At 40.1% G+C, this 18,882-nt stretch overlaps 1 protein-coding gene across 4 annotated transcripts in view; it reads left to right on the plus strand.

Moving 5' to 3' along the window:
* NTRK3 (neurotrophic receptor tyrosine kinase 3) overlaps positions 1–18,882 on the plus strand; it is a 460,883-nt gene that overhangs the window by 105,404 nt on the left and 336,597 nt on the right. For all 4 annotated transcript variants that reach the window (XM_087704304.1, XM_087704303.1, XM_087704306.1 and 1 more), the window contains exons 2-3: positions 8,549–8,623; positions 12,667–12,738. In XM_087704304.1, the coding sequence (XP_087560430.1) occupies positions 8,549–8,623; positions 12,667–12,738 (147 nt within the window). The remainder of the gene's footprint in view (positions 1–8,548; positions 8,624–12,666; positions 12,739–18,882) is intronic.

Here is an 18,882-nt window from a genome sequence, read left to right on the forward strand (position 1 = left end):
CCCTTAACTCAAGTATTTTTTTTAAAAAATATCTGATAATCCACAATGATCTTCAATCAAAAATTCTTTTAAGTGAATATCTTGTTCCATATTGATACAAAATGTGTTGAATTACTAAGGTGTATCACAACAGGGGTGTCTTTTAATCATGGTCTGCTATGGTTATGTTGACTTCTATTTCTCTTAAGTACTCTAAATAAACAAATGCAGCACTGAAATAGCATTATGTTTTAATGAATATTTAATCAGAAGCATTCCGTGGAAGTGATTTCCTGTTAGGAGAGCATGAGATAATAGCTTTCAGAACCCTCCATACTCAAGTTCAGAAGAATATTGATGTTGGAATAGTTGGAAGGGACCTTGTAGGTCATCTATTCCAACCCCCCTCCCAAACAAACCCTACACCATTTCTGACAAATGGCAGTCCAGTCTCTTCTTGAAAGCTTCCGGTGATGAAGTTCCCACAGCTTCTGAAGGCAACTTCTGTTCCATTGGTTTGTTGTTCTCACCATCAGAAAATTTCTCCTTATTTCCAGGTTGAATCTCTTCTTGTTCAGTTTCCATCCATTATTCCTTATCTGGCCTTCAAGCACTTTGGAAAAAAGCTTGATATCCCCCTCCTCTCTGTGGCAGCTGCTCAAATATTGGAAGACTGCTCTCCTGTCTCCCCTGGTCCTTCTCTTCACTAGACTAGCCATGCCCAGTTCCTTCAACCATTCTTCATATGTTTTAGTCTTCAGTCCCCTCATCATCTTCGTTGCTTTTCTCTATACTCTTTCTAGTGTCTCAACATCTTTTTTATACTGTGGAGACCAAAACTGGTAAAGATGCTCCCCTCTGACTCGGAAGGTTGAGAGTTCAATCCTAAATAACAGCAGATGTTTCTCTTTTCTAGGGCATAAAGAAAAAAAAATCTGCTGTGAACTCCCCTTAGGTGTCAGGAAGGGAATCCATCCAGTAAACGCTCAGTTCCATCCAGTTGCCCCAACTTTATCCTGAATGAAGGCATTACAGAGTCATAAAAGGGGAGTTTTAGTTTAATTGCAAAGGCAGGAATTAAATTAAAACCTAGGAACCAATCAATCTTTTACTCTCTGGTGATGTTGTTTGTGAACATTACATAAGGTGCGTTATGAATTATTAGCTCAGCCTCAGCCAGTAGAAAGCTTAACACGCCCCCTTTATATCTTGTGTGGGTGGCTTGCTTTGCCCTTTTAAATGCTGCCTGATGATTTGTGAGTTGCTCTGTTACTCTTGTATTTCTGTTGGCTGCAGTTTCTTAAAGCTGAGTGCAGGAGGTGCAATCCAGCTGAAGTGGGCTTTAATGGAAAGCTATGGAGCCTATCAGCTTCCTAAGCACCAATCAGTCTCTGTTCCTCTGAGTTCCATTTTTCTGACAATTGCTGGAATCAATGGGGAGAGGCAAAGAGGTGGGTCCTTTGTGGCAGATATTTTGAGAAACAGGTTCCTATCTGCCTTCATTCTCTTGCTCTGAATTCATTTATTCGTCTTTTGTTTTGAGGTGTGTGTGTTAAATCTGCTAAACCTACTGGATCACTGAAGGCAAATGCTTTCGATTGGATCACTCGATGTAACATGTCTGGGTAACAAATCAAATTTCTTGTTACCCTGCAAGATAATAGCGCCTAGCACACCGCTCCCCTTTCAATTATGTTGCATTTGCATGCCACATAATAGTTGGAGTTCAGCAGGCCTGCAATCCAAATGCAGCAAGGATCCTTGAGTAAAAGGAGTGTATTCTCCTTTGCAGGATCCCTGGCCAAGAAAGATGGAAAAGGCAATCATTATAAAGGTCTGTATATTTTGTAGCCTCTTTTAATAGTCTGATCCCCCAAACCTGAAGGCCTGATAGTGAAGCATCTGCAGAAAGTTCAGAGAACATCAAGAACCCAATACTATGTACTATATAAGTTGATATTGCAACTTCCTCTCATTTTTTCCTAAGTTTCAGCATAGAACTCCAGTGGTAAGATCACACTTGGAATATTGCATCCAGTTTTGGTTGCCCCAATATATATATATAAAAAAACATATTGAGACTCTAGAAAGAATGCAGAGAAGAGCAACAAAGATGATTAGGGAACTGAAGCAGAGGTGGATTGCTCCCAGTTTGGCCCAGATCGGCCGAACTGGTAGTGGCGGTGACGGGAGGCTCTACCCACCTGCCCGGATGCTTCTGTGCATCCCAGAAGTGTTGTGCGCATGTGCGAGCGAACCGGTAGATCCGGGATTTGAAACCTACCTCTGTACTGAAGGTTAAAACATATGATGAATGGTTGCAGGAATTGGGTATGTCTAGTCTAATGAAAAGAAGGACTGGGCAATACATAATAGCAGCCTTCCAATATTGAGGGGTTCTACAAAGAAGAGCGAGTCAGCCTATTGTCCAAAGCCCCTAAGGCAGGACAAGAAACAATGGATGGGAACCAATCTAGAACCAAGGAGACGTTTCCTAACAGTTGGAACAATGAACCAGTGAACAATGAACCCACTTGCTTGCAGAGGTTGTGGGTGCTCCAATACTGGAGTTTTTAAAGAAGAGAGTGGACAACCATTTGTCTGAAATGGCATAAGGTTTCTTGCTCAAGCAGCAGGTTTGACTAGAAGGCCACCAAGGTCCCTTCTGACTCTGTTATTCTATTGTTCTCTTTTGTTTAAAGTTATGTATTAGATTATGTGTTCCATTGTATCTGGATGTGTGGCTTCCCATGGCATTCCTCTTAATGTGTCATATCCAAGGAACCAGGAATGTGCCAAGGAATTACTTCAGAGTAGTTTCTTTATTGTTGCTGGTCTATAGGCAGAATCTTGCCAGACTAAAGCAACTGCTGGCATAACTATTAGATATAGAGCCGAGGTGGCGCAGTGGTTAGGGTGCAGTATTGCAGGCCACTTCAGCTGACTGTTATCTGCAGTTCAGTGGTTCTAATCTCACCGGCTCAAGGTCGACTCAGCCTTCCATCCTTCCGAGGTGGGTGAAATGAGGACTCAGACTGTGGGGGCAATATGCTGACTCTGTACCACTTAGAGAGGGCTGAAAGCCCTATGAAGTGGTATATAAGTCTAACTGCTATTGCTAACTGCTATTGCTATGCCCCACAAACTGCTAGGGAGAATCGGCCTTCATCCTGTTTCTACACACCAAAGATTCTAAGCTACTTGTCTCTTTGCTTCCCCTCCCTCCTGCAACTCTAGATTACATTCAAGCACAGAATTTGGATAAGTATACAGTATATATGATTGGTTGCAGTATTTGCATACATTTGTGTACCACAAGTTCAGAGTTCTAGACTTAACATCTCTGATCATATGGATTCCCCCACCCTGATAATACAAATTAAATGCTGACTATGAACTCTGACTATGGGCAGAGTTCCTTGTCAATGGAAAGTGTGTGTGTGTGTGTGTGTGTGTGTGTGTGTGTGTGTGTGTGCGCGCATGAATGATTTTTTTTTAAAAAGTTACAAATGGATGAAGAGTTCTCGCATCTTTTGTTCACTCTAATAGTAAGCAGGAAAAATAGGGTTAACCTGATTCACATTTCATGAACAAATGTTTGGATCCGATCATTAGTGTCACTCAGCGCACAAATCTAAATCTTACAACATGGTTACGTAATCTTGTAACTTGGTTCAAAAATAATATGTCAGTGCCCCTTAGACCAAAACTGTGGTTAAAGTAATAATACAGTACCAAAATTTGTGCACAAAAAGAAAAAGTGGATTTTCACACAGTTTATCTTAAATGTCACACTGGAAGAGTGTTGTGACAATACATCTTGGACAGCCACAAATGATAAGGACTGGTTTATCCATCACTACATGTACTGACTGTGTTTCATAGATTCAGCTCAGGACAACATAACACAGTCTCCTTTATAGTATTTATACCCATTTCCTTGGTATTAAAAACCTAATGAAATGTTGAAAACATGACAATCTTTGGGTAATGTTTGCCATTTTGTTTTTGTTTCTTTTTTTAAAAAAAATCTCTACATTTTTGGGGTAGACCTGATTGTGTGAAAATGAAATTACGACGAGATGGAGACAGATGTTTGTAGCAATTTCGCTTGCATTGTTTTTCCTCATTGTATTGTTAAACATAACACTGCAGTCTCTCTGCAGATGTTAGCCTAGCTTTATTATCTACTAATAGGTTGTATTGAAAGGTGTCAGATGTGACATAAGTGTTTCAGTTGTCCTTCTTTTATGACATGTCTGTCAGAATACCCTGGGCTCATGGAGACTGGTACCATAAAGACACATTTAAAATAATTGTTGTTGCCATTCCATTGATGTTGGAAGAACACATCTACGCTCTTAGCATAATTGAACATATAAAATGGATGTTTACATATGTTACCGCTGCAGATCTCCTGTGAAAATACTTCTCCACTTTGTGAAAAGAGGTGAGGGATTTCAGCTGTAAAAAAAATTGGACTAACAGGGATGCGATCTTGTGCATTGGGATTGTGCACAATAAATCTGTAATATTTTTAATCATTTTAAATTCGAAATGGGAATATGAAATTGACACACAGGTAGAAACCTTACCTACAAAATGTACATGCAACCATATACCTTTGGGAGAGTTGTGTAAAGAAATTAAAATATGGGGGTTAATTAAGTTTCATTAATCACAATGACATTGTGAAGTGGTATGTATAACATCCAGATTTTTTTTTCTTGAACATTCTTTTTGTAAAACAAAATAATCATTAAGAAATGGAGAACAGAGCACAGTAATTAGCGAGCACACAGCAATGGCATTGATTTGGGAAATGGTTGTTTAAAATGTCTTGACCTAGAACATGAACATTTCACTTAACACAAATGAGGCTTCAATTGGAACGCTAATCAGTCGCATAATCATTCAAACTCACAAAGCCATCATTAAAAAAAAAAAAGCCATATAAGTGAAGTGAGATAGTGGGAGAGGTGATTGAGAAATATGAAATTGTTAGGATGGTGAGCTTAGGTCAGAAAATGAATGTAATCTTTCTCTCTCATGGAACAACATTTGCACATGAACATCGAACTTGACTGATGCAGCCAATGCAGTCCTAGGCTGTATCAATAGAGCGATAGTATCAAACTCACATGAAGAGTTAGTTCTTTATATAGCACTGGTAAGACCACACCTGCACCCAGTTTTGGTCACCATGATACAAAAAGACTCTAGAACAGGGGTGTCAAGCTTGATTTCATTAAGGGCCGCATCAGGGTTGTGTTTGACCTCAGGAGGCTGGAGTGGGCGTGGCTGGGTGGACGTGGCCTGCTCAAGGTCATTCATGTCAGGGGTACCTGTGGTGGTCCAAGGGCTCCTGAGCTCTGTTTTCAGCTGCAATAGCCTCCTGCAACCTTCTGCCATCAAAAATGGCCCCTCCCAAGCTCCCTTTTCATTGGCAGAGGCAATGTGGGCTGGTCCTTTGTGTTTTCAAGGTGGCCCCATGGGCCAGAACTAAGCATCCCAAGGGTGCCTTGAGTTTGACACCCCTGCTCTAGAAAAAGTGCAGAGGAGAGCAACAATGATGATGAGAGGATTGTACGATGACCTGCCTATGTCTAGTCTAATGAAGAGAAGATCTAGGAGTTACACGATAGCAGTCTTACAATATTTAAGAGGCTATCAGAGAGAAGAGGAGGTTGACAAACTCCAAAGCACCTGAGGGCAGGACAAGAAGTATCAGGTGGAAAGCTTATCAAGGAACGATTCAAATTTGAATTAAGGAGACATTTCCTGATGGTGAGACCAATTAATCAGTGGAACAACTTGCCTCCAGAAGTTGTGAGTGCTCCATCACTGGAGGTTTTCAAGAAGTGATTGGACAGCCATTTCTCTGGAATGGTATAAGACCTCCTGCTTGAGCAAGGGTTGGACTAGAAGACCTCCAAAGTCCCTTCCAACCCTATTATTCTATTATTCTGATGTGTGATTTAGAAAAGACAAAACAACAAAGTAATGGGGATTGCAAACTTGATTACCTTCCAAAGGGAGTTGGCAGATCCTTGGAGGGTGAAGCCATCAAAACTTAACTATCCATATTTTTTTGGCGAATAGTATCGTGTCCTGAAATCCATCTGAGTAAAGAATCTAGAAATGGATCCTAAGGCTTACATATACTTTTAGAACTGCACTTATTTCTTCTGGCTGTCATACTGTAACCAAACTGTGTATCTCAAATTACTACCTTCAGCTTAATGTCTTGTAATTTCATCTCCCCAAATTCTTAGGTTTAGGAAGAAATTATCTGTTTGAAGGAATATTGCTACAGGTTAGGCAGCAATAGAAAATGGGACTTTCCTGGGCCTCAGAGGCACCCACATCCCTGAGACTTTTGCCTAAGAAAGCTTTGGATGCCTAGACTAAAGCATTTTGAATATGTCTCCTGATCACAGACGCTACATTTTATGCTAAAGATTTTACCCCTATGCTGAAATTGTATGTCTAAATTATCCAAAACATTATTAACGGTTTTCAATGTTAGAAGTTTTTTTTTTTAAAAAAAAATATTAATTTCTCCTCCAGTTAATATAGCTTGTTGTGATTTTGCTTTACGTTAATTTGTTGTGGCATATCTATATTTTACATTGTGTGCCTTTAATTGGAAACTGTCTCGGGCAACAGTTTTGAAAAAAAAAAGCAGGGTGCAAATACTTTAAGCGTGTTCCATAAAAAGAAGAGCCACAATTTGAAGTACCTCAGAAAGCTGATGCCATTGCAGTAGTGTGCTCACTGAAATGTACAGTCTCCCTCCACAAAAAATACATTTATACACTCAAATAGGCCCCAAGCTATTGTACAGCAATTCTGATTGGTTGTTTAGTTCTTTGAAGGGTCCAATGCTGCTCTGAGGAAAATCTGCCTTCATTTTTCTTCTGGGCAGCTCCTTTTTTTACTATTAGTATTATTATTAAAACAAGATTTTACAAAGAGTTAAAAGCTGCAGAAATGTAGAGGACACGTTCTTTTTAATCTTTTTATTTCTCTCGGTTTGAGCAACAAGAGCTCTTGATTAATTAATAATGACAAAATTGATTTATTAGCTAGGTTCTCTTTAGTGAATTGGTTAAATAAGGGGAAAAAAGAGCCTTTTTTTTTAATGACTATGCCTAGGAAAGGAAACAGTACTTTTGAAGAGAAAAAAAATCTTGCGTTTAGGGCAGCGATGGCCAACCTTTTAGACACCGAGTGACCAATTGCGCATGCCAAAACTGAAATGTGTGAGAATGCGTGAGCATTCATGCATGCGCAAACATGCATGGACATGTGCATGCTCGGACAGGCACATGCATGGACATATGTGTGCATATGTGTGGACATGCACGTGCATGCATGGACATGCGTGCATGCACAACAGAGACCCGAAGAATAGCTAACGGCGGGAAGGCAGGGCATCCCCACACTGGCAGCGCAACAAGAGGTAAGATCTTTTTCTTTTGTAAGCTTCTGTTTCGGTGTTTGCAGAGAAACAGAAGCTCACAAAAGAAACACCACGGAGATCTGACCTGGGGCGAGGGCTCTGTGTGCCAACTCTGGCATGCGTGCCATAGGTTTGCCATCACGGGTTTAGGAGATTATCTACTTAATGCTGGAGGCTTTTCCATGGAAGAGGTGTTGTTCCTTATTTATCTGCCTCTTGAAGATACTGCAGGACAGCGGTTCTCAACCTGTGGTCCATGATATCATCACAGGGTATCCATGAATACTTGAAGAAATGTGATGGTTTAAATTTTGAGTTACGTCTTGGGGGTCCGTGGCCACAAAAGGGATTTAAAGGGGCTCCATGGTGAAGAAAAGATTGAGAACTACATCTGTAGGAGGCAATTGAAGGAAATACACCTTCTGAATGTATCAGTTAATTGGAGGCACACTTTTCGCTAAAACTTTTGCTCTGTTACTCACAACAATGAATAGACTAAATAATGGAATCCTACCCAGTCTTAGTTTATGTGCAAAGCAATGTTGAATGGTTTAAAATTATATCCATTTAATATGATCAATAAAAATAATAATTTGGGTAATTCTTCCTATGCAGGAAGTCTCCTATCATTATTTTATGTCATATCAAGGTTTGCTTGTGGTCTTGACAAATTTGTCTCACCTATACCAGATCCAAGCATCATAAAGTTATATGGTGTGTGGATCTGGCATCATAAAGAGTCGGTTGAAATCATGATGAAAGCCACCAACTTCAGAGATTGTCAGTGCTTTCTCCATCACTGGTTCTACTGCACGGTCAATGGTTCCTCTGGAATTTTTTCAAGAGACAACTGGGGCTTTTGTGATTTTCTTTGAAGGCATTGAGCTTCTCATCCAAGTAGCTTCTTCAGCTCAAGAAACTTCTTCAATGAGAAGTGAAACATCTTCAGAGAAAAAGTCCAGTTGCCTCTTGGAAAAGCATCTTTGGGACAACCATGACCTGGGTTACTAAGAATCTCCATAGATGGTTCATTGGAAAGTTAATGCATTGTATTTCTCTATTAAAGTCACCTTCTTTCCTCCCCACCCCATTATCTCCCTATAGATACATAGAGTATTGGAAGAATTTGCAGACTTTGCATGCCGTAGATATGGAGCTGTACACGGGACTCCAGAGATTGTGAGTATTGTGTATTGTTTAATGAGTGTCTTTGCCTCAGTTTGAGAGAACAAGCAAAGCTTGACCAGGTCTCTGTTCTTTTCCACTATCATCAGAAATCATAGGTAAAGTATGTTTCTGGTATGAATATTTTACATATTCATTGGGCTTAATACCAAATATTCTTGTGGTTCAATATACACAGATAAACTCGGACTTAGAAGTGTTTCACTGAATTGCAAAATGCATATCACCCACCTTTTGGCCTCCTCCTGCCATTTTCTGAAATAAAGTGTTATCGTAGGTTTCATGAAGAGAGTTGAGCTTTTGCTGAGGTGGCATCTTCTCACACCAAATAAGCCAACATTAATAGGTGAGCAATTAAATTTGGTTCTGGAACTACAGATCCATAACAGATCTCCAAAGGTGAAGTTTACAGATTAGTGGGCCTAACTGCAGCTGGGATTAGATGACGAAAGAAAATAGAATCTCCATTCTATTTTCCAGCCAAGGTGGCGCAGTGGTTAAATGCAGCACTGCAGGCTACTGCTAGATCAGCAGGTCAGCGGTTCAAATCTCACCGGCTCAGGGTTGACTCAGCCTTCCATCCTTCCGAGGTGGGTAAAATGAGGACCCAGATTGTTGGGGGCAATATGCTGACTCTCTGTAAACCGCTTAGAGAGGCCTGAAAGGCCTATGAAGCGGTATATAAGTCTACTGCTATTGCTATTGCTATTGCTATTTGTTTCATGGAGCTGGTCATTCTGATAATTCATCCGGTGCAGAATTTGTAATTTTGGTTTAGATTTGGGTGGCTTGGACAGAATGGTTTGCTTCTTGTAGACCAGTTTGTTTCATTAGATTTTGGTGGATTAGAAGGTAACCTACCTTCTAATCACCTGCTATGAAATTGCATATGGGACTTTATAAAACACCCTAAAACAGGGGTCTCCAAACATGGCAACTTTAAGACGTGTAGACTTCAACCCCATGAATTCCTCAGCCAGCTTCTGGGAGTTGAAATTCCACATGTCTTCAAATAGCCAAGGATGGAGACTCCTGGAGATTCCCATAACTGGGAATCCATGTCCATACTGAGCACGATGCTGTGACTCAGCCTGTTATCAATTTCAGGCTTATCAATTTCAATTTCCTATTCCGAGAACTTCCATTTTAAATGTTTCTCAGGGATTTAAATTTGTCAAATGCCTTCTGTCAAGAAAGCAAATCTTACGGTAGCTGCCTCTCCCCACAAGTCAACACACACAAACACAAAAAAGCAATTTTGCTACGTTATTCTGAAACTTACCCCCGAGAAGCAAATGTCCTCTGTGGGATTTATCTATGCGTGCTTGGAAAGTGGCTTACTCAGAATGTCTCTAAATTTAGTGCTGGAATTGTGATTGTGTCTCTGTGTTTCTGCTAGTGAAGGGTTTTTTAAAACAAAAATCAAAGGAATAGATATAGACATATTCTCTTACAGGAGGAGAAAATAAAATGTAGTAACCGATACTCTTATAAAGCATATTTGTTGTGTTAGGAACAATCAGAAACACATTTACGTCTTATGAGACATTCTATCAGAAAAGTTCTATTTGAAAATGGCACCCTAGGAGAATGAATTTGTTTGCGAGACCTTTAAAAAGGTGAGTGTGTGCAAGTCACAATTTAGACTTTCAGCTGGATGTTGCCATTGTTTTACTTGCTGATAACTGTTAATTTTACCATATTTCTGACTCTTATTTGATGGTTATTGCTGTGATTACTTTTCCATTTTTTAATGGCCTACTTAAAGAATTATAAAGAGGTAGGATGTATGGAGCTCACTGTTCATTGCAAGTATTTTATTTATTATTATTATTATTATTATTATTATTATTATTATTATTATTTATTATTATTATTTGGAAATAGAAATCCAGTGGATAAATAAACCAGCAACATTTAAATAAGCATGTACAGTACTTTTTTTTTAAAAAAAAGGGAGACATATTTTATTTATTATGTTTATTTATTATGTTTATTTGCTGAAATTGTAAGTTACTATAAGCCATAAGAAAATGATGGAGAGATGGAAAATAGTACTTGGATGCCTGGCACTATTCATTTTCCATCAAGATGTTTGGTCACTGATTGCAATTTTCAGTTGCTTGGGAACCAGCTGCTGCTCAATGACAGAATGCTCTCTTGGCCTACACAAGTCCTGCTAGAGACACGGAAGTCAGGCAAAAAAATAAAACCCAGTCTGAAACATGGATTTGATTTAGACCTATAATATGATTCAGATCTCCACATTGATTCAGAAAATTGATTGGCTTTGGACTCCAATTTGACCCATCCCTTCAAATCAATCGGATTCAGACTTCCAAACTGATTAAAGGACAAGATTTTAAATTGTTTAGAGAGATGTAGAGGTCTTTGGTTTGATTTGACACTTCACTTCAAGTTGCTGAATGTAGCTTAGAAATCTGATTTAATTGAGAGAATTGATGTGGTTTCCATTTTCTCACCCATCCGTTCTTTGGTTCAATTCTTAGTAGCAGTTCCAGTTAAGGCCAAGATGGCTAGTTTGCTATCTAGTAAGACTAGAGATAGTCACTTTATGGAATGGCAGATGTCATTCTTCTATAAACTTCCAGGATCCATACATAGCAGGGCAAATTGCAAGGGATGCTGGGAGTTGTAATTGAGCAACATTTGGGGTACCCCATGTTAGCAACTCAAGTTGTAGAGCACTCTGAGGGTTAATGAACGGATGATCTGACTTTGATATATGCTTCATTTGTTTGAGACTAAAGCTGTCAAAAGCATTGAACTAATGCCTTAGGCAGGCGAAATGCTTCATTTTGCCTTGGAAATCCTTAAAATAGCTATGCAAAGTTGGCTGGTATTCTCCCCACTTTTGGAATTGTGGAAATGATACACACTGAGGCTAAATTAATCATGGGGCAGCCTGCTGCTGCATCTTATCCTCTGAGGGGTTTCCTTTTCCTTGGAGGGGGGGGAAGTGATAGATTAGATAGACAGACAGAGAGACAGACAGACAGAGAGACAGACAGACAGACAGACAGATAGACAGATAGACAGACAGACAGATGCATGCATGCATGCATGCATACATAGATAGATACATAGATAGGTAGATATAGATAGGAGAGAGAGAAGAGAGAGAAAGATAGAAAGATGATAGATAAATGATAGATAGATGATTGATAGATAGATAAAAGGGAGAAATAGTGAGAGAAAGATAGATGATAGAGAGAGAGAGAGGAGAGAGAGAAAGAGAGAGAGAAGAGATAGATGAGTGATAGATGAGAGATAGATAGATGAGAAATAGATGAGAGAGAAATGAGAGAGAAGAGAGAGAAAGATAGATGAGAGAGAACAAAGAGAGAGAACAATATAGATAGATGATAGATAGATAGATAGATAGATAGATAGATAGACAGACAGACAGATAGATAGATAGATAGATAGATGATTGATAAATAGATGAGACAGAAAAGAGAGAGAGAGCAAGAAAGGTAGGTAGGTAGGTAGGTAGGTAGGTAGGTAGGTAGGTAGGTAGGTAGATAGATAGATAGATAGATAGATAGATAGATAGATAGATAGATAGATAGATAGATAGATAGATAGATAGATAGAAGAGAGAGAGAGGGAGGAGGGAGGCAGACATTCATAAAAATGTATTACATTAAGAAAAATGCTTTAAAAATCTGTGTACCTTAGGCAGAATTGTCAAAAAAGAGAGAGGCACGTTTGCACAAATGTGCACTAAATGCTTTTGAATTTTAGTGGAAAAGTTATTCAAAAAAGAAACTGAAGTTCAAATAATTGTAGTTGACATATTTGGCTGCCCCGGTATTGAGAAAAAACGATCTTGACAGATTCGTTCCCCAATGAAGGGGGAATGTTTTAAAGGTCTCTAGATTCAGGCTGGCAGGATAGTCTTCCAATTATCTCTTCTGATTCAATATTATGTGAGATCTCTGAATGCCTGACTTTCACTGATTCTTTCTTTCTTTTATGGGTTGCCTTTACTGTCCTTTTGCATCTCTTTGCAGGACAATCACAAACTCAGGGCTCCGAAGCATCCAGCCGCGAGCGTTTGATAAGAATCCTCACTTGCATTACATGTAAGTAGATTGGGTCCTCCCCCTTACCCCTTCGTGTCCCATGGTTACTTTTTGGGGAAAGTTTTCAGTTGCTTGAGATGGAGGTGGGTAAAATATGGCAAACGACAAAGCAGTGAAGGCACTTTGGTAGCTAGATCCTCATGGCTCAAGTGAAGACTGCTTGTTGGCCCTCTACATTCTAGAATGCTAATCAAATGTAACTGCAATGGGATTGTTCTGTCCTCACTACACATTTGTTTGTGTGCAGCTGAACATGCATCTAAACCCACCTATTCTGCAATAAAACAGACCATGTGCATAGATCTGAATGCTTCATTGAAAGAACAGGATGTGGTGAAACTGGGGAAAATAGGGATACATACGATGGGAACCAAATACAAGATAGACAGTATTGAGTTACTGCTGAACATAACAATGAATAAATACAAGCAATTTAAATCTCACCAGCGATGCTCCGTGTGTAGGATGTGTTTTTGTCCCATGGATGGCCACGTTTTTGTGCCACAGATTAAGACAGATTCTTCTTTGTGCTTCTGCCTTCTCCAAATGCTAAAGGAAATGGAGCCTGGCTTCCCAGCCTGTACTTATTTTGAGACTGTGGGCTGATGGGTAAATGGGTTGAGTTAGCTTCAAACAATATACTTGGTATTTGTCACTCCAGCCACTAGATGAGGCTAGAGAGCAACAACAGAATGTAATGATCGTGTTAGGGTATTTATCCCTCCGGCCATGAGATGGGGCTAGAGAGCAAAAACACTATATAAAAGTTATATGCTGCGGCATGACAGGGATTGAATAAAAGAGAGTTTCTGCTATTAAGCAGAAGACAGATTATGAAGATAATTGATGATGAAAGGGATAAATTGAATTTTTTTTAGTAACAAAAATTAGACATGGGGTTCAAATGACAGCAGCTTTACACATTTCACATAAAACAAAGGGGTTTTTTTTAAAGGCCAAATTATTTTTTTAAGTACATTGCAAGAAAGGAGCCTCCCCCTTCCTCCCAATACATACATACAGTTTTCTCAGCAGGAAGCTTGTTCAAGATGCAATAAGCTTCATGGGGGCTCATCTGAGCATATTTTCTCCACTATTCTTAAATACAATTTGGATCACTGCTGTTCTTCAATTATAGGTTGCCATCCCCAGGGTTTTTTGAGCAAACTGGGGTGGGGTGGGGAGCTGAGCTGATTGGCTTTGCGCAAGCAAAGTGGGGAAGAAAACTCAAGTGTGTTTCCATGGATGAATACATCCGTGGGCCTAGCCATCTGTCGACATCATCTGCCATTCACAAGAGCACCGTGTGGTAGAATAGCCATAGTCTTTTGAATAAGCTTAGTCATTAATTTAAATGCTTAACCTTCCCAAATGACTGGAAAAAGGACGGCTAAAGGGAGACCTTAAAAGATGATCAAGTCATTGATAACACTGATAAAAGTAAGCCTTAGTCAAGAGAGTATCGTGCAAGTTACATTGGATTTTAATAAGCTGTTGTAGGAGAAGAGCAGGCAGGGCTGGAGGAAGAGCTAAGCGAGCCATCAGTCTAGAGTCATTACAATTCCACAACTGGTGCAACTCCCTCTTGAATTCCATTGACCCTTCTCTAGTGCCAGTTTAGTATTAAACATTAGTTGACTAGATTCTTGTGTATAGACTTGAGCTGGGGTGTCAAACTCGATTTCACTGAGGGCCACGTCAGGGATGTGTGAGAAATGAGATTTCTTCCAACAAGTTCTCCAAACTGCTTGGAAAGTTAACAACCAGTTCTCCCGAATAGGTGCAAACCGGCTGAATCCCACCACTGGTTCGTATATATGGATTGTGTGTTTCTTGAGGGAACTTGTGACATCCTTTTCTGTGTTTGGGCTTTTTGACAAAAGTTTCTTTGATTATGGTCTCATTTTGATAGAGACTTGCCTTATTTACTTTGATGACTCCTTACCACTCTTGATTACTCTTTTATTAGTAGAAGTAAACTGTATGGAAAAGAGCACCGGGGGTGGGGGTGAAAGGCAATCTGAACTAAAATGCCGCTGAGAGCATTTTCTGAAATTGCATTTTTAAAAATAAAGGTTACAGCTTCCTTGCATTTAAATATAGCGAATGTAAGGAGATGATGTATACGAAAAATGCATTGAGAAGATTTCATAGGAAAAGGGGAACATTCATTTTTATGCTTCTGTGTTCTTCTTTGCCAAAAATTGTGTGGGGACACACAAACAATAATATAAAACATCCAAGCTTAGGACAATAAAAACATTTGCTCATGAAGTGCTAATCCAAAGAACAGACATCTGTTTCAGCCATGTAAAGATAGAGTCAGAGGGAAAATATATACTGAGACTAGTCTTACAAGGAAGGACATTATGTCCATAATCTATAAGGTAACAACCACAAATGTTCTGTTTGGTTTTTGTTTAAATTATGAATTAAGGAATTAGAACAGAATAATCTCTAGTAATGACATTGGCTGGATTTATACTGATCCATGCATCTTGAGTAGATATTATAAAAACATCAGGGGGTGTTGCAAATTCCCATCTCTGTTCCACACAGGTTGTGTACTCATCTGTAGACTTGGCCTAATTCATACAAAAATACCAGGTCCTTTGTAATGTCTTTGGTTTGACTTAACATGCACATTCAGCTATTGTAGTTTGCAAACTATGGTTGGTGTCTCTTTAAGTGATTTGTACTAAGTCATTGGTTCTCAACCTGTGGGTCGGGGCCCCTTTGGGGGTCGAACGGCCCTTTCACAAGGGTCGCCTAAGACCATCGGAAAACACATATTTTCAATTTTCTTAGGAACCGAGACACCAATTTTATGGTTGGGGGTCACCACAACATGAGGAACTGTATTAAAGGGTCGCGGCATTGGGAAGGTTGAGAATCACTGTACTAAGTGATTCCAGCCAACTATAGTATATTCAATAAATAATTGTAAATTAAAGCTTAGCTTACTGCAATGAGTGAACCACTCTTCGAGTATGACTGAAGATGGTCTAAAACATTTGTCTGAAGTGGTATAGGGTTTCCTGTCTGAGCAGGGGTTTGGACTAGAAGACTTCCAAGGTCCCTTCCAACTCTATTATTCTGTTAAATTATAGGTCACTGTATTAATCTGCAAATCATTGTTTTCACCATGGCTTAATTAGGGAGTTATCTCTCCTTCCTCCCTTCTCCTTCTAAATCTTATCCATTTTGCAATGTCACAATCTTATGATTGGCAGATGATTGGCAATATGGACAACTCATTCCCAGAAGGGATATGGATGGGAAACCAGAAGGAATACTTAGCAGAAGTGGACAGTTCTTTTTGTTCTTCTCTCCCTCATCCTAGCCATATGCTCCCCAGCTTAGTATGCTAGAGGGCCTGACATTTCCACAAATGCCACTCATCGGAAGAGAGGATGAAAAAAAATAACAGGGAAGCGGTTTGCCTGCCATTTTCTGCTTGTGATTTTTGGAGGTCTTTCTCCTTGGCAGGTTGGCTTCAATAGCAATAGCACTTAGACCTACATACTGCTTCATAGGGCTTTTACAGCCCTCACTAAGCGGTTTACATAATCAGCCTCTTGCCCCCAATAATCTGGGTCCTCATTTTACCCACATCAGAAGGATGTAAGGCTGAGTCAACCTTGAGCCAGTGAGATTTGAACTGCTGAACTACAGCTAGCAGTCAGCTGAAGTAGCCGGCAGTACTGCACTCTAACCACTGTGCCACCTCGTTTCTCTCTCTCTCTCAATCATATCTGCTCAGCTCCATCTGACTTCACCACCATTCTAGGTTAACCTTAGTGTCACCATTTGATTTTCTAACTTAACAGCAAAATGACAATAAAGGTAAAGGTTCCCCTCGCACATATGTGCTAGTTGTTCCTGACTCTAGGGGACGGTGCTCATCTCCGTTTCAAAGCTGAAGAGCCAGCACTGTCTGAAGATGTCTCCATGGTCATTTGGCCAGCATGTCTAAAAGCTGAAGGCACATGGAATGCTGTTATCCTCTCACCAAAGGTGCTTCCCATTTTTCTACTTGCATTTTTACGTGCTTTTGAACTGCTAGGTAGGCAGAAGCTGGGACAAGTAATGGGAGCTCACTCCATTATGCGGTGCTAGGGATTTGAACTGCTGAACTGCCGACCTTCTGATCAACAAGCTCAGTGTCTTAACCACTGAGCCACTGCATCCCTTACCTTTAAAATGACAATACAGAAACATAATTATGGAGACAGTGCTGGAGCAAGTAAAAAGGAGATGAACCTAGTGAGGAAGACAATGATAAATACTGATAAGATCAGGAAGGAGAAAGATATTTAGATGACAAAAATCACTACTAAGTCTCACAATGATATTGTATGACTGTGAAACTTGGGCACTGGGAAAGAAGGACAGAAACATTATAGATACTTCATAACTAGGGATTAATAAAGTTTAGGGTACCATGGACTGCTAGTACAACTGATCCATCAGTCTTTGATGAAAGAAATAATAATGGGCAAAGCAGAAACTCATACTTTAGATGAGACTAGGGAAAAAGTAGATCGCCAAGATTGAGGGAAGTGTAGAAGAGAAAGACAATGGCTAAGTAGATGGATAGGATCTGAGATCTTACTGAAATGTCCTTGGAAGAGTCATGGATTCTTGCCAAAGGCAGTTTGAGAGGGCAAGCATATGTCCATTTGGTTATGAAGGGTCATACCCAATCCATTTGAGCTTATTTATTTATTTAGTTTGTCAAACATATACGAGATAACAGGTATAAGTATAAACATGAACACAGGAAATGGGTACAAATAAATGGGAACAATAGGACAGGGATGGTAGGCACACTGGTGCGCTTATGCATGCCCCCTGACAGACCTCTTAGGAATGGGGTGAGGTCCACGCTAGACAGTTTAAGGTTAAAGTTATGGGGGTTTGGGGATATAACAACGGAGTCAGGTAGAGCATTCCAGGCGTTGACCACTCTGTTGCTGAAGTCGTATTTTCTGCAATCGAGTTTGGAGTGATGTACCTTGAGTTTGTATCTATTGCGTGCTAATGTATTATTGTGATTGAAGCTGAAGTAATTGTTGGCAGGTAGGATGTTGTAGCAGACAATTTTGTGTACTATGCTTAGGTCAGACGGTAGGTGGTGTAGTTCCAGGTTGTCCAAGCCCAAAATTTCGAGCTTGGTGGCGTAAGGGATTCTATTGTGAGCAGAGGAGCGGAGGACTCTTCTTGTGAAATACCTCTGGACCCGCTCAATTGTATTCATGTCCAATATACAGTGTGGATTCCAGGCAGATAAGCTGTATTCGAGAATTGGTCTAGCAAAGGTTTTGTATGCTCTAGTTCGCAGTACAATGTTATTGGAGAAGAAAATTAATTACTATTTTCTTCCATAGCCAGTTCTTTGGTTGTTGTTTCAACTCGGTTCAGTTCAGAAAGAGTCAATTTAGTGAATGAGGTTTGCAAGAGCCCCTTTTCACAGAGGATGTTGTTTCTGTTTCTCCCTACCCCCTTTTTCTCTTCCCTCCAGCATCCCCGCCTTCCCTTACACTCTGCCGTCTCTATTTCTGTCCCTTTTTCCTTGCCCTTTCCGAGTCTGTGGCCTCCAGCTGTGCCATCACAAGCTCATCATTGACTCCAATTTCACAATCCTAATTATGAATAGGTGGTTTTTTTAACTTCATCTTGTTTTTGATCCAAGAAAGGAAGGTCTCCAGCCATTGAGGAGGTACACAAGCATTTGAGCTGCTTTGAATGCTTTAATATGCCAGAAATCCTTAAGAGCTGATGCAGATATTATGCAAAGTGAGATGGTAATACTTCTTTTGTTACAGAGCTTTAGCCTTTTATTATCTGGTTTTCTAAGGTAAGGAGAAATGGTTTTGAGGTCCTATGGCAAGTTTAGCCTTTCCAACTTTCAGACTCGTGCTGGAGCCCATCCTCAGGGAACTTCTCTCTACCATGCTCAGAAAGAGAGAGAAAGCGTGGAAGATTAACAATTCATCTGAAATGATATAGAGTTGTGATGGCGACCCTATGGCATTCACACCACAGGTGGCACACAGAGCCCTCTCTGCAGACTTGCCAGCCATCGCCCCAGCCCAGCTCCAGCCTGCATGCACGCACGCCTCCAGCCGGCCAGCTGGTCTT

Source organism: Thamnophis sirtalis, unplaced genomic scaffold (assembly GCF_051295495.1).
Source record: "Thamnophis sirtalis isolate CommonGarterSnake01/CBP01778 unplaced genomic scaffold, rThaSir2_p1.2 scaffold_2, whole genome shotgun sequence".
Taxonomy (NCBI): Eukaryota; Metazoa; Chordata; class Lepidosauria; order Squamata; family Natricidae; genus Thamnophis; species Thamnophis sirtalis.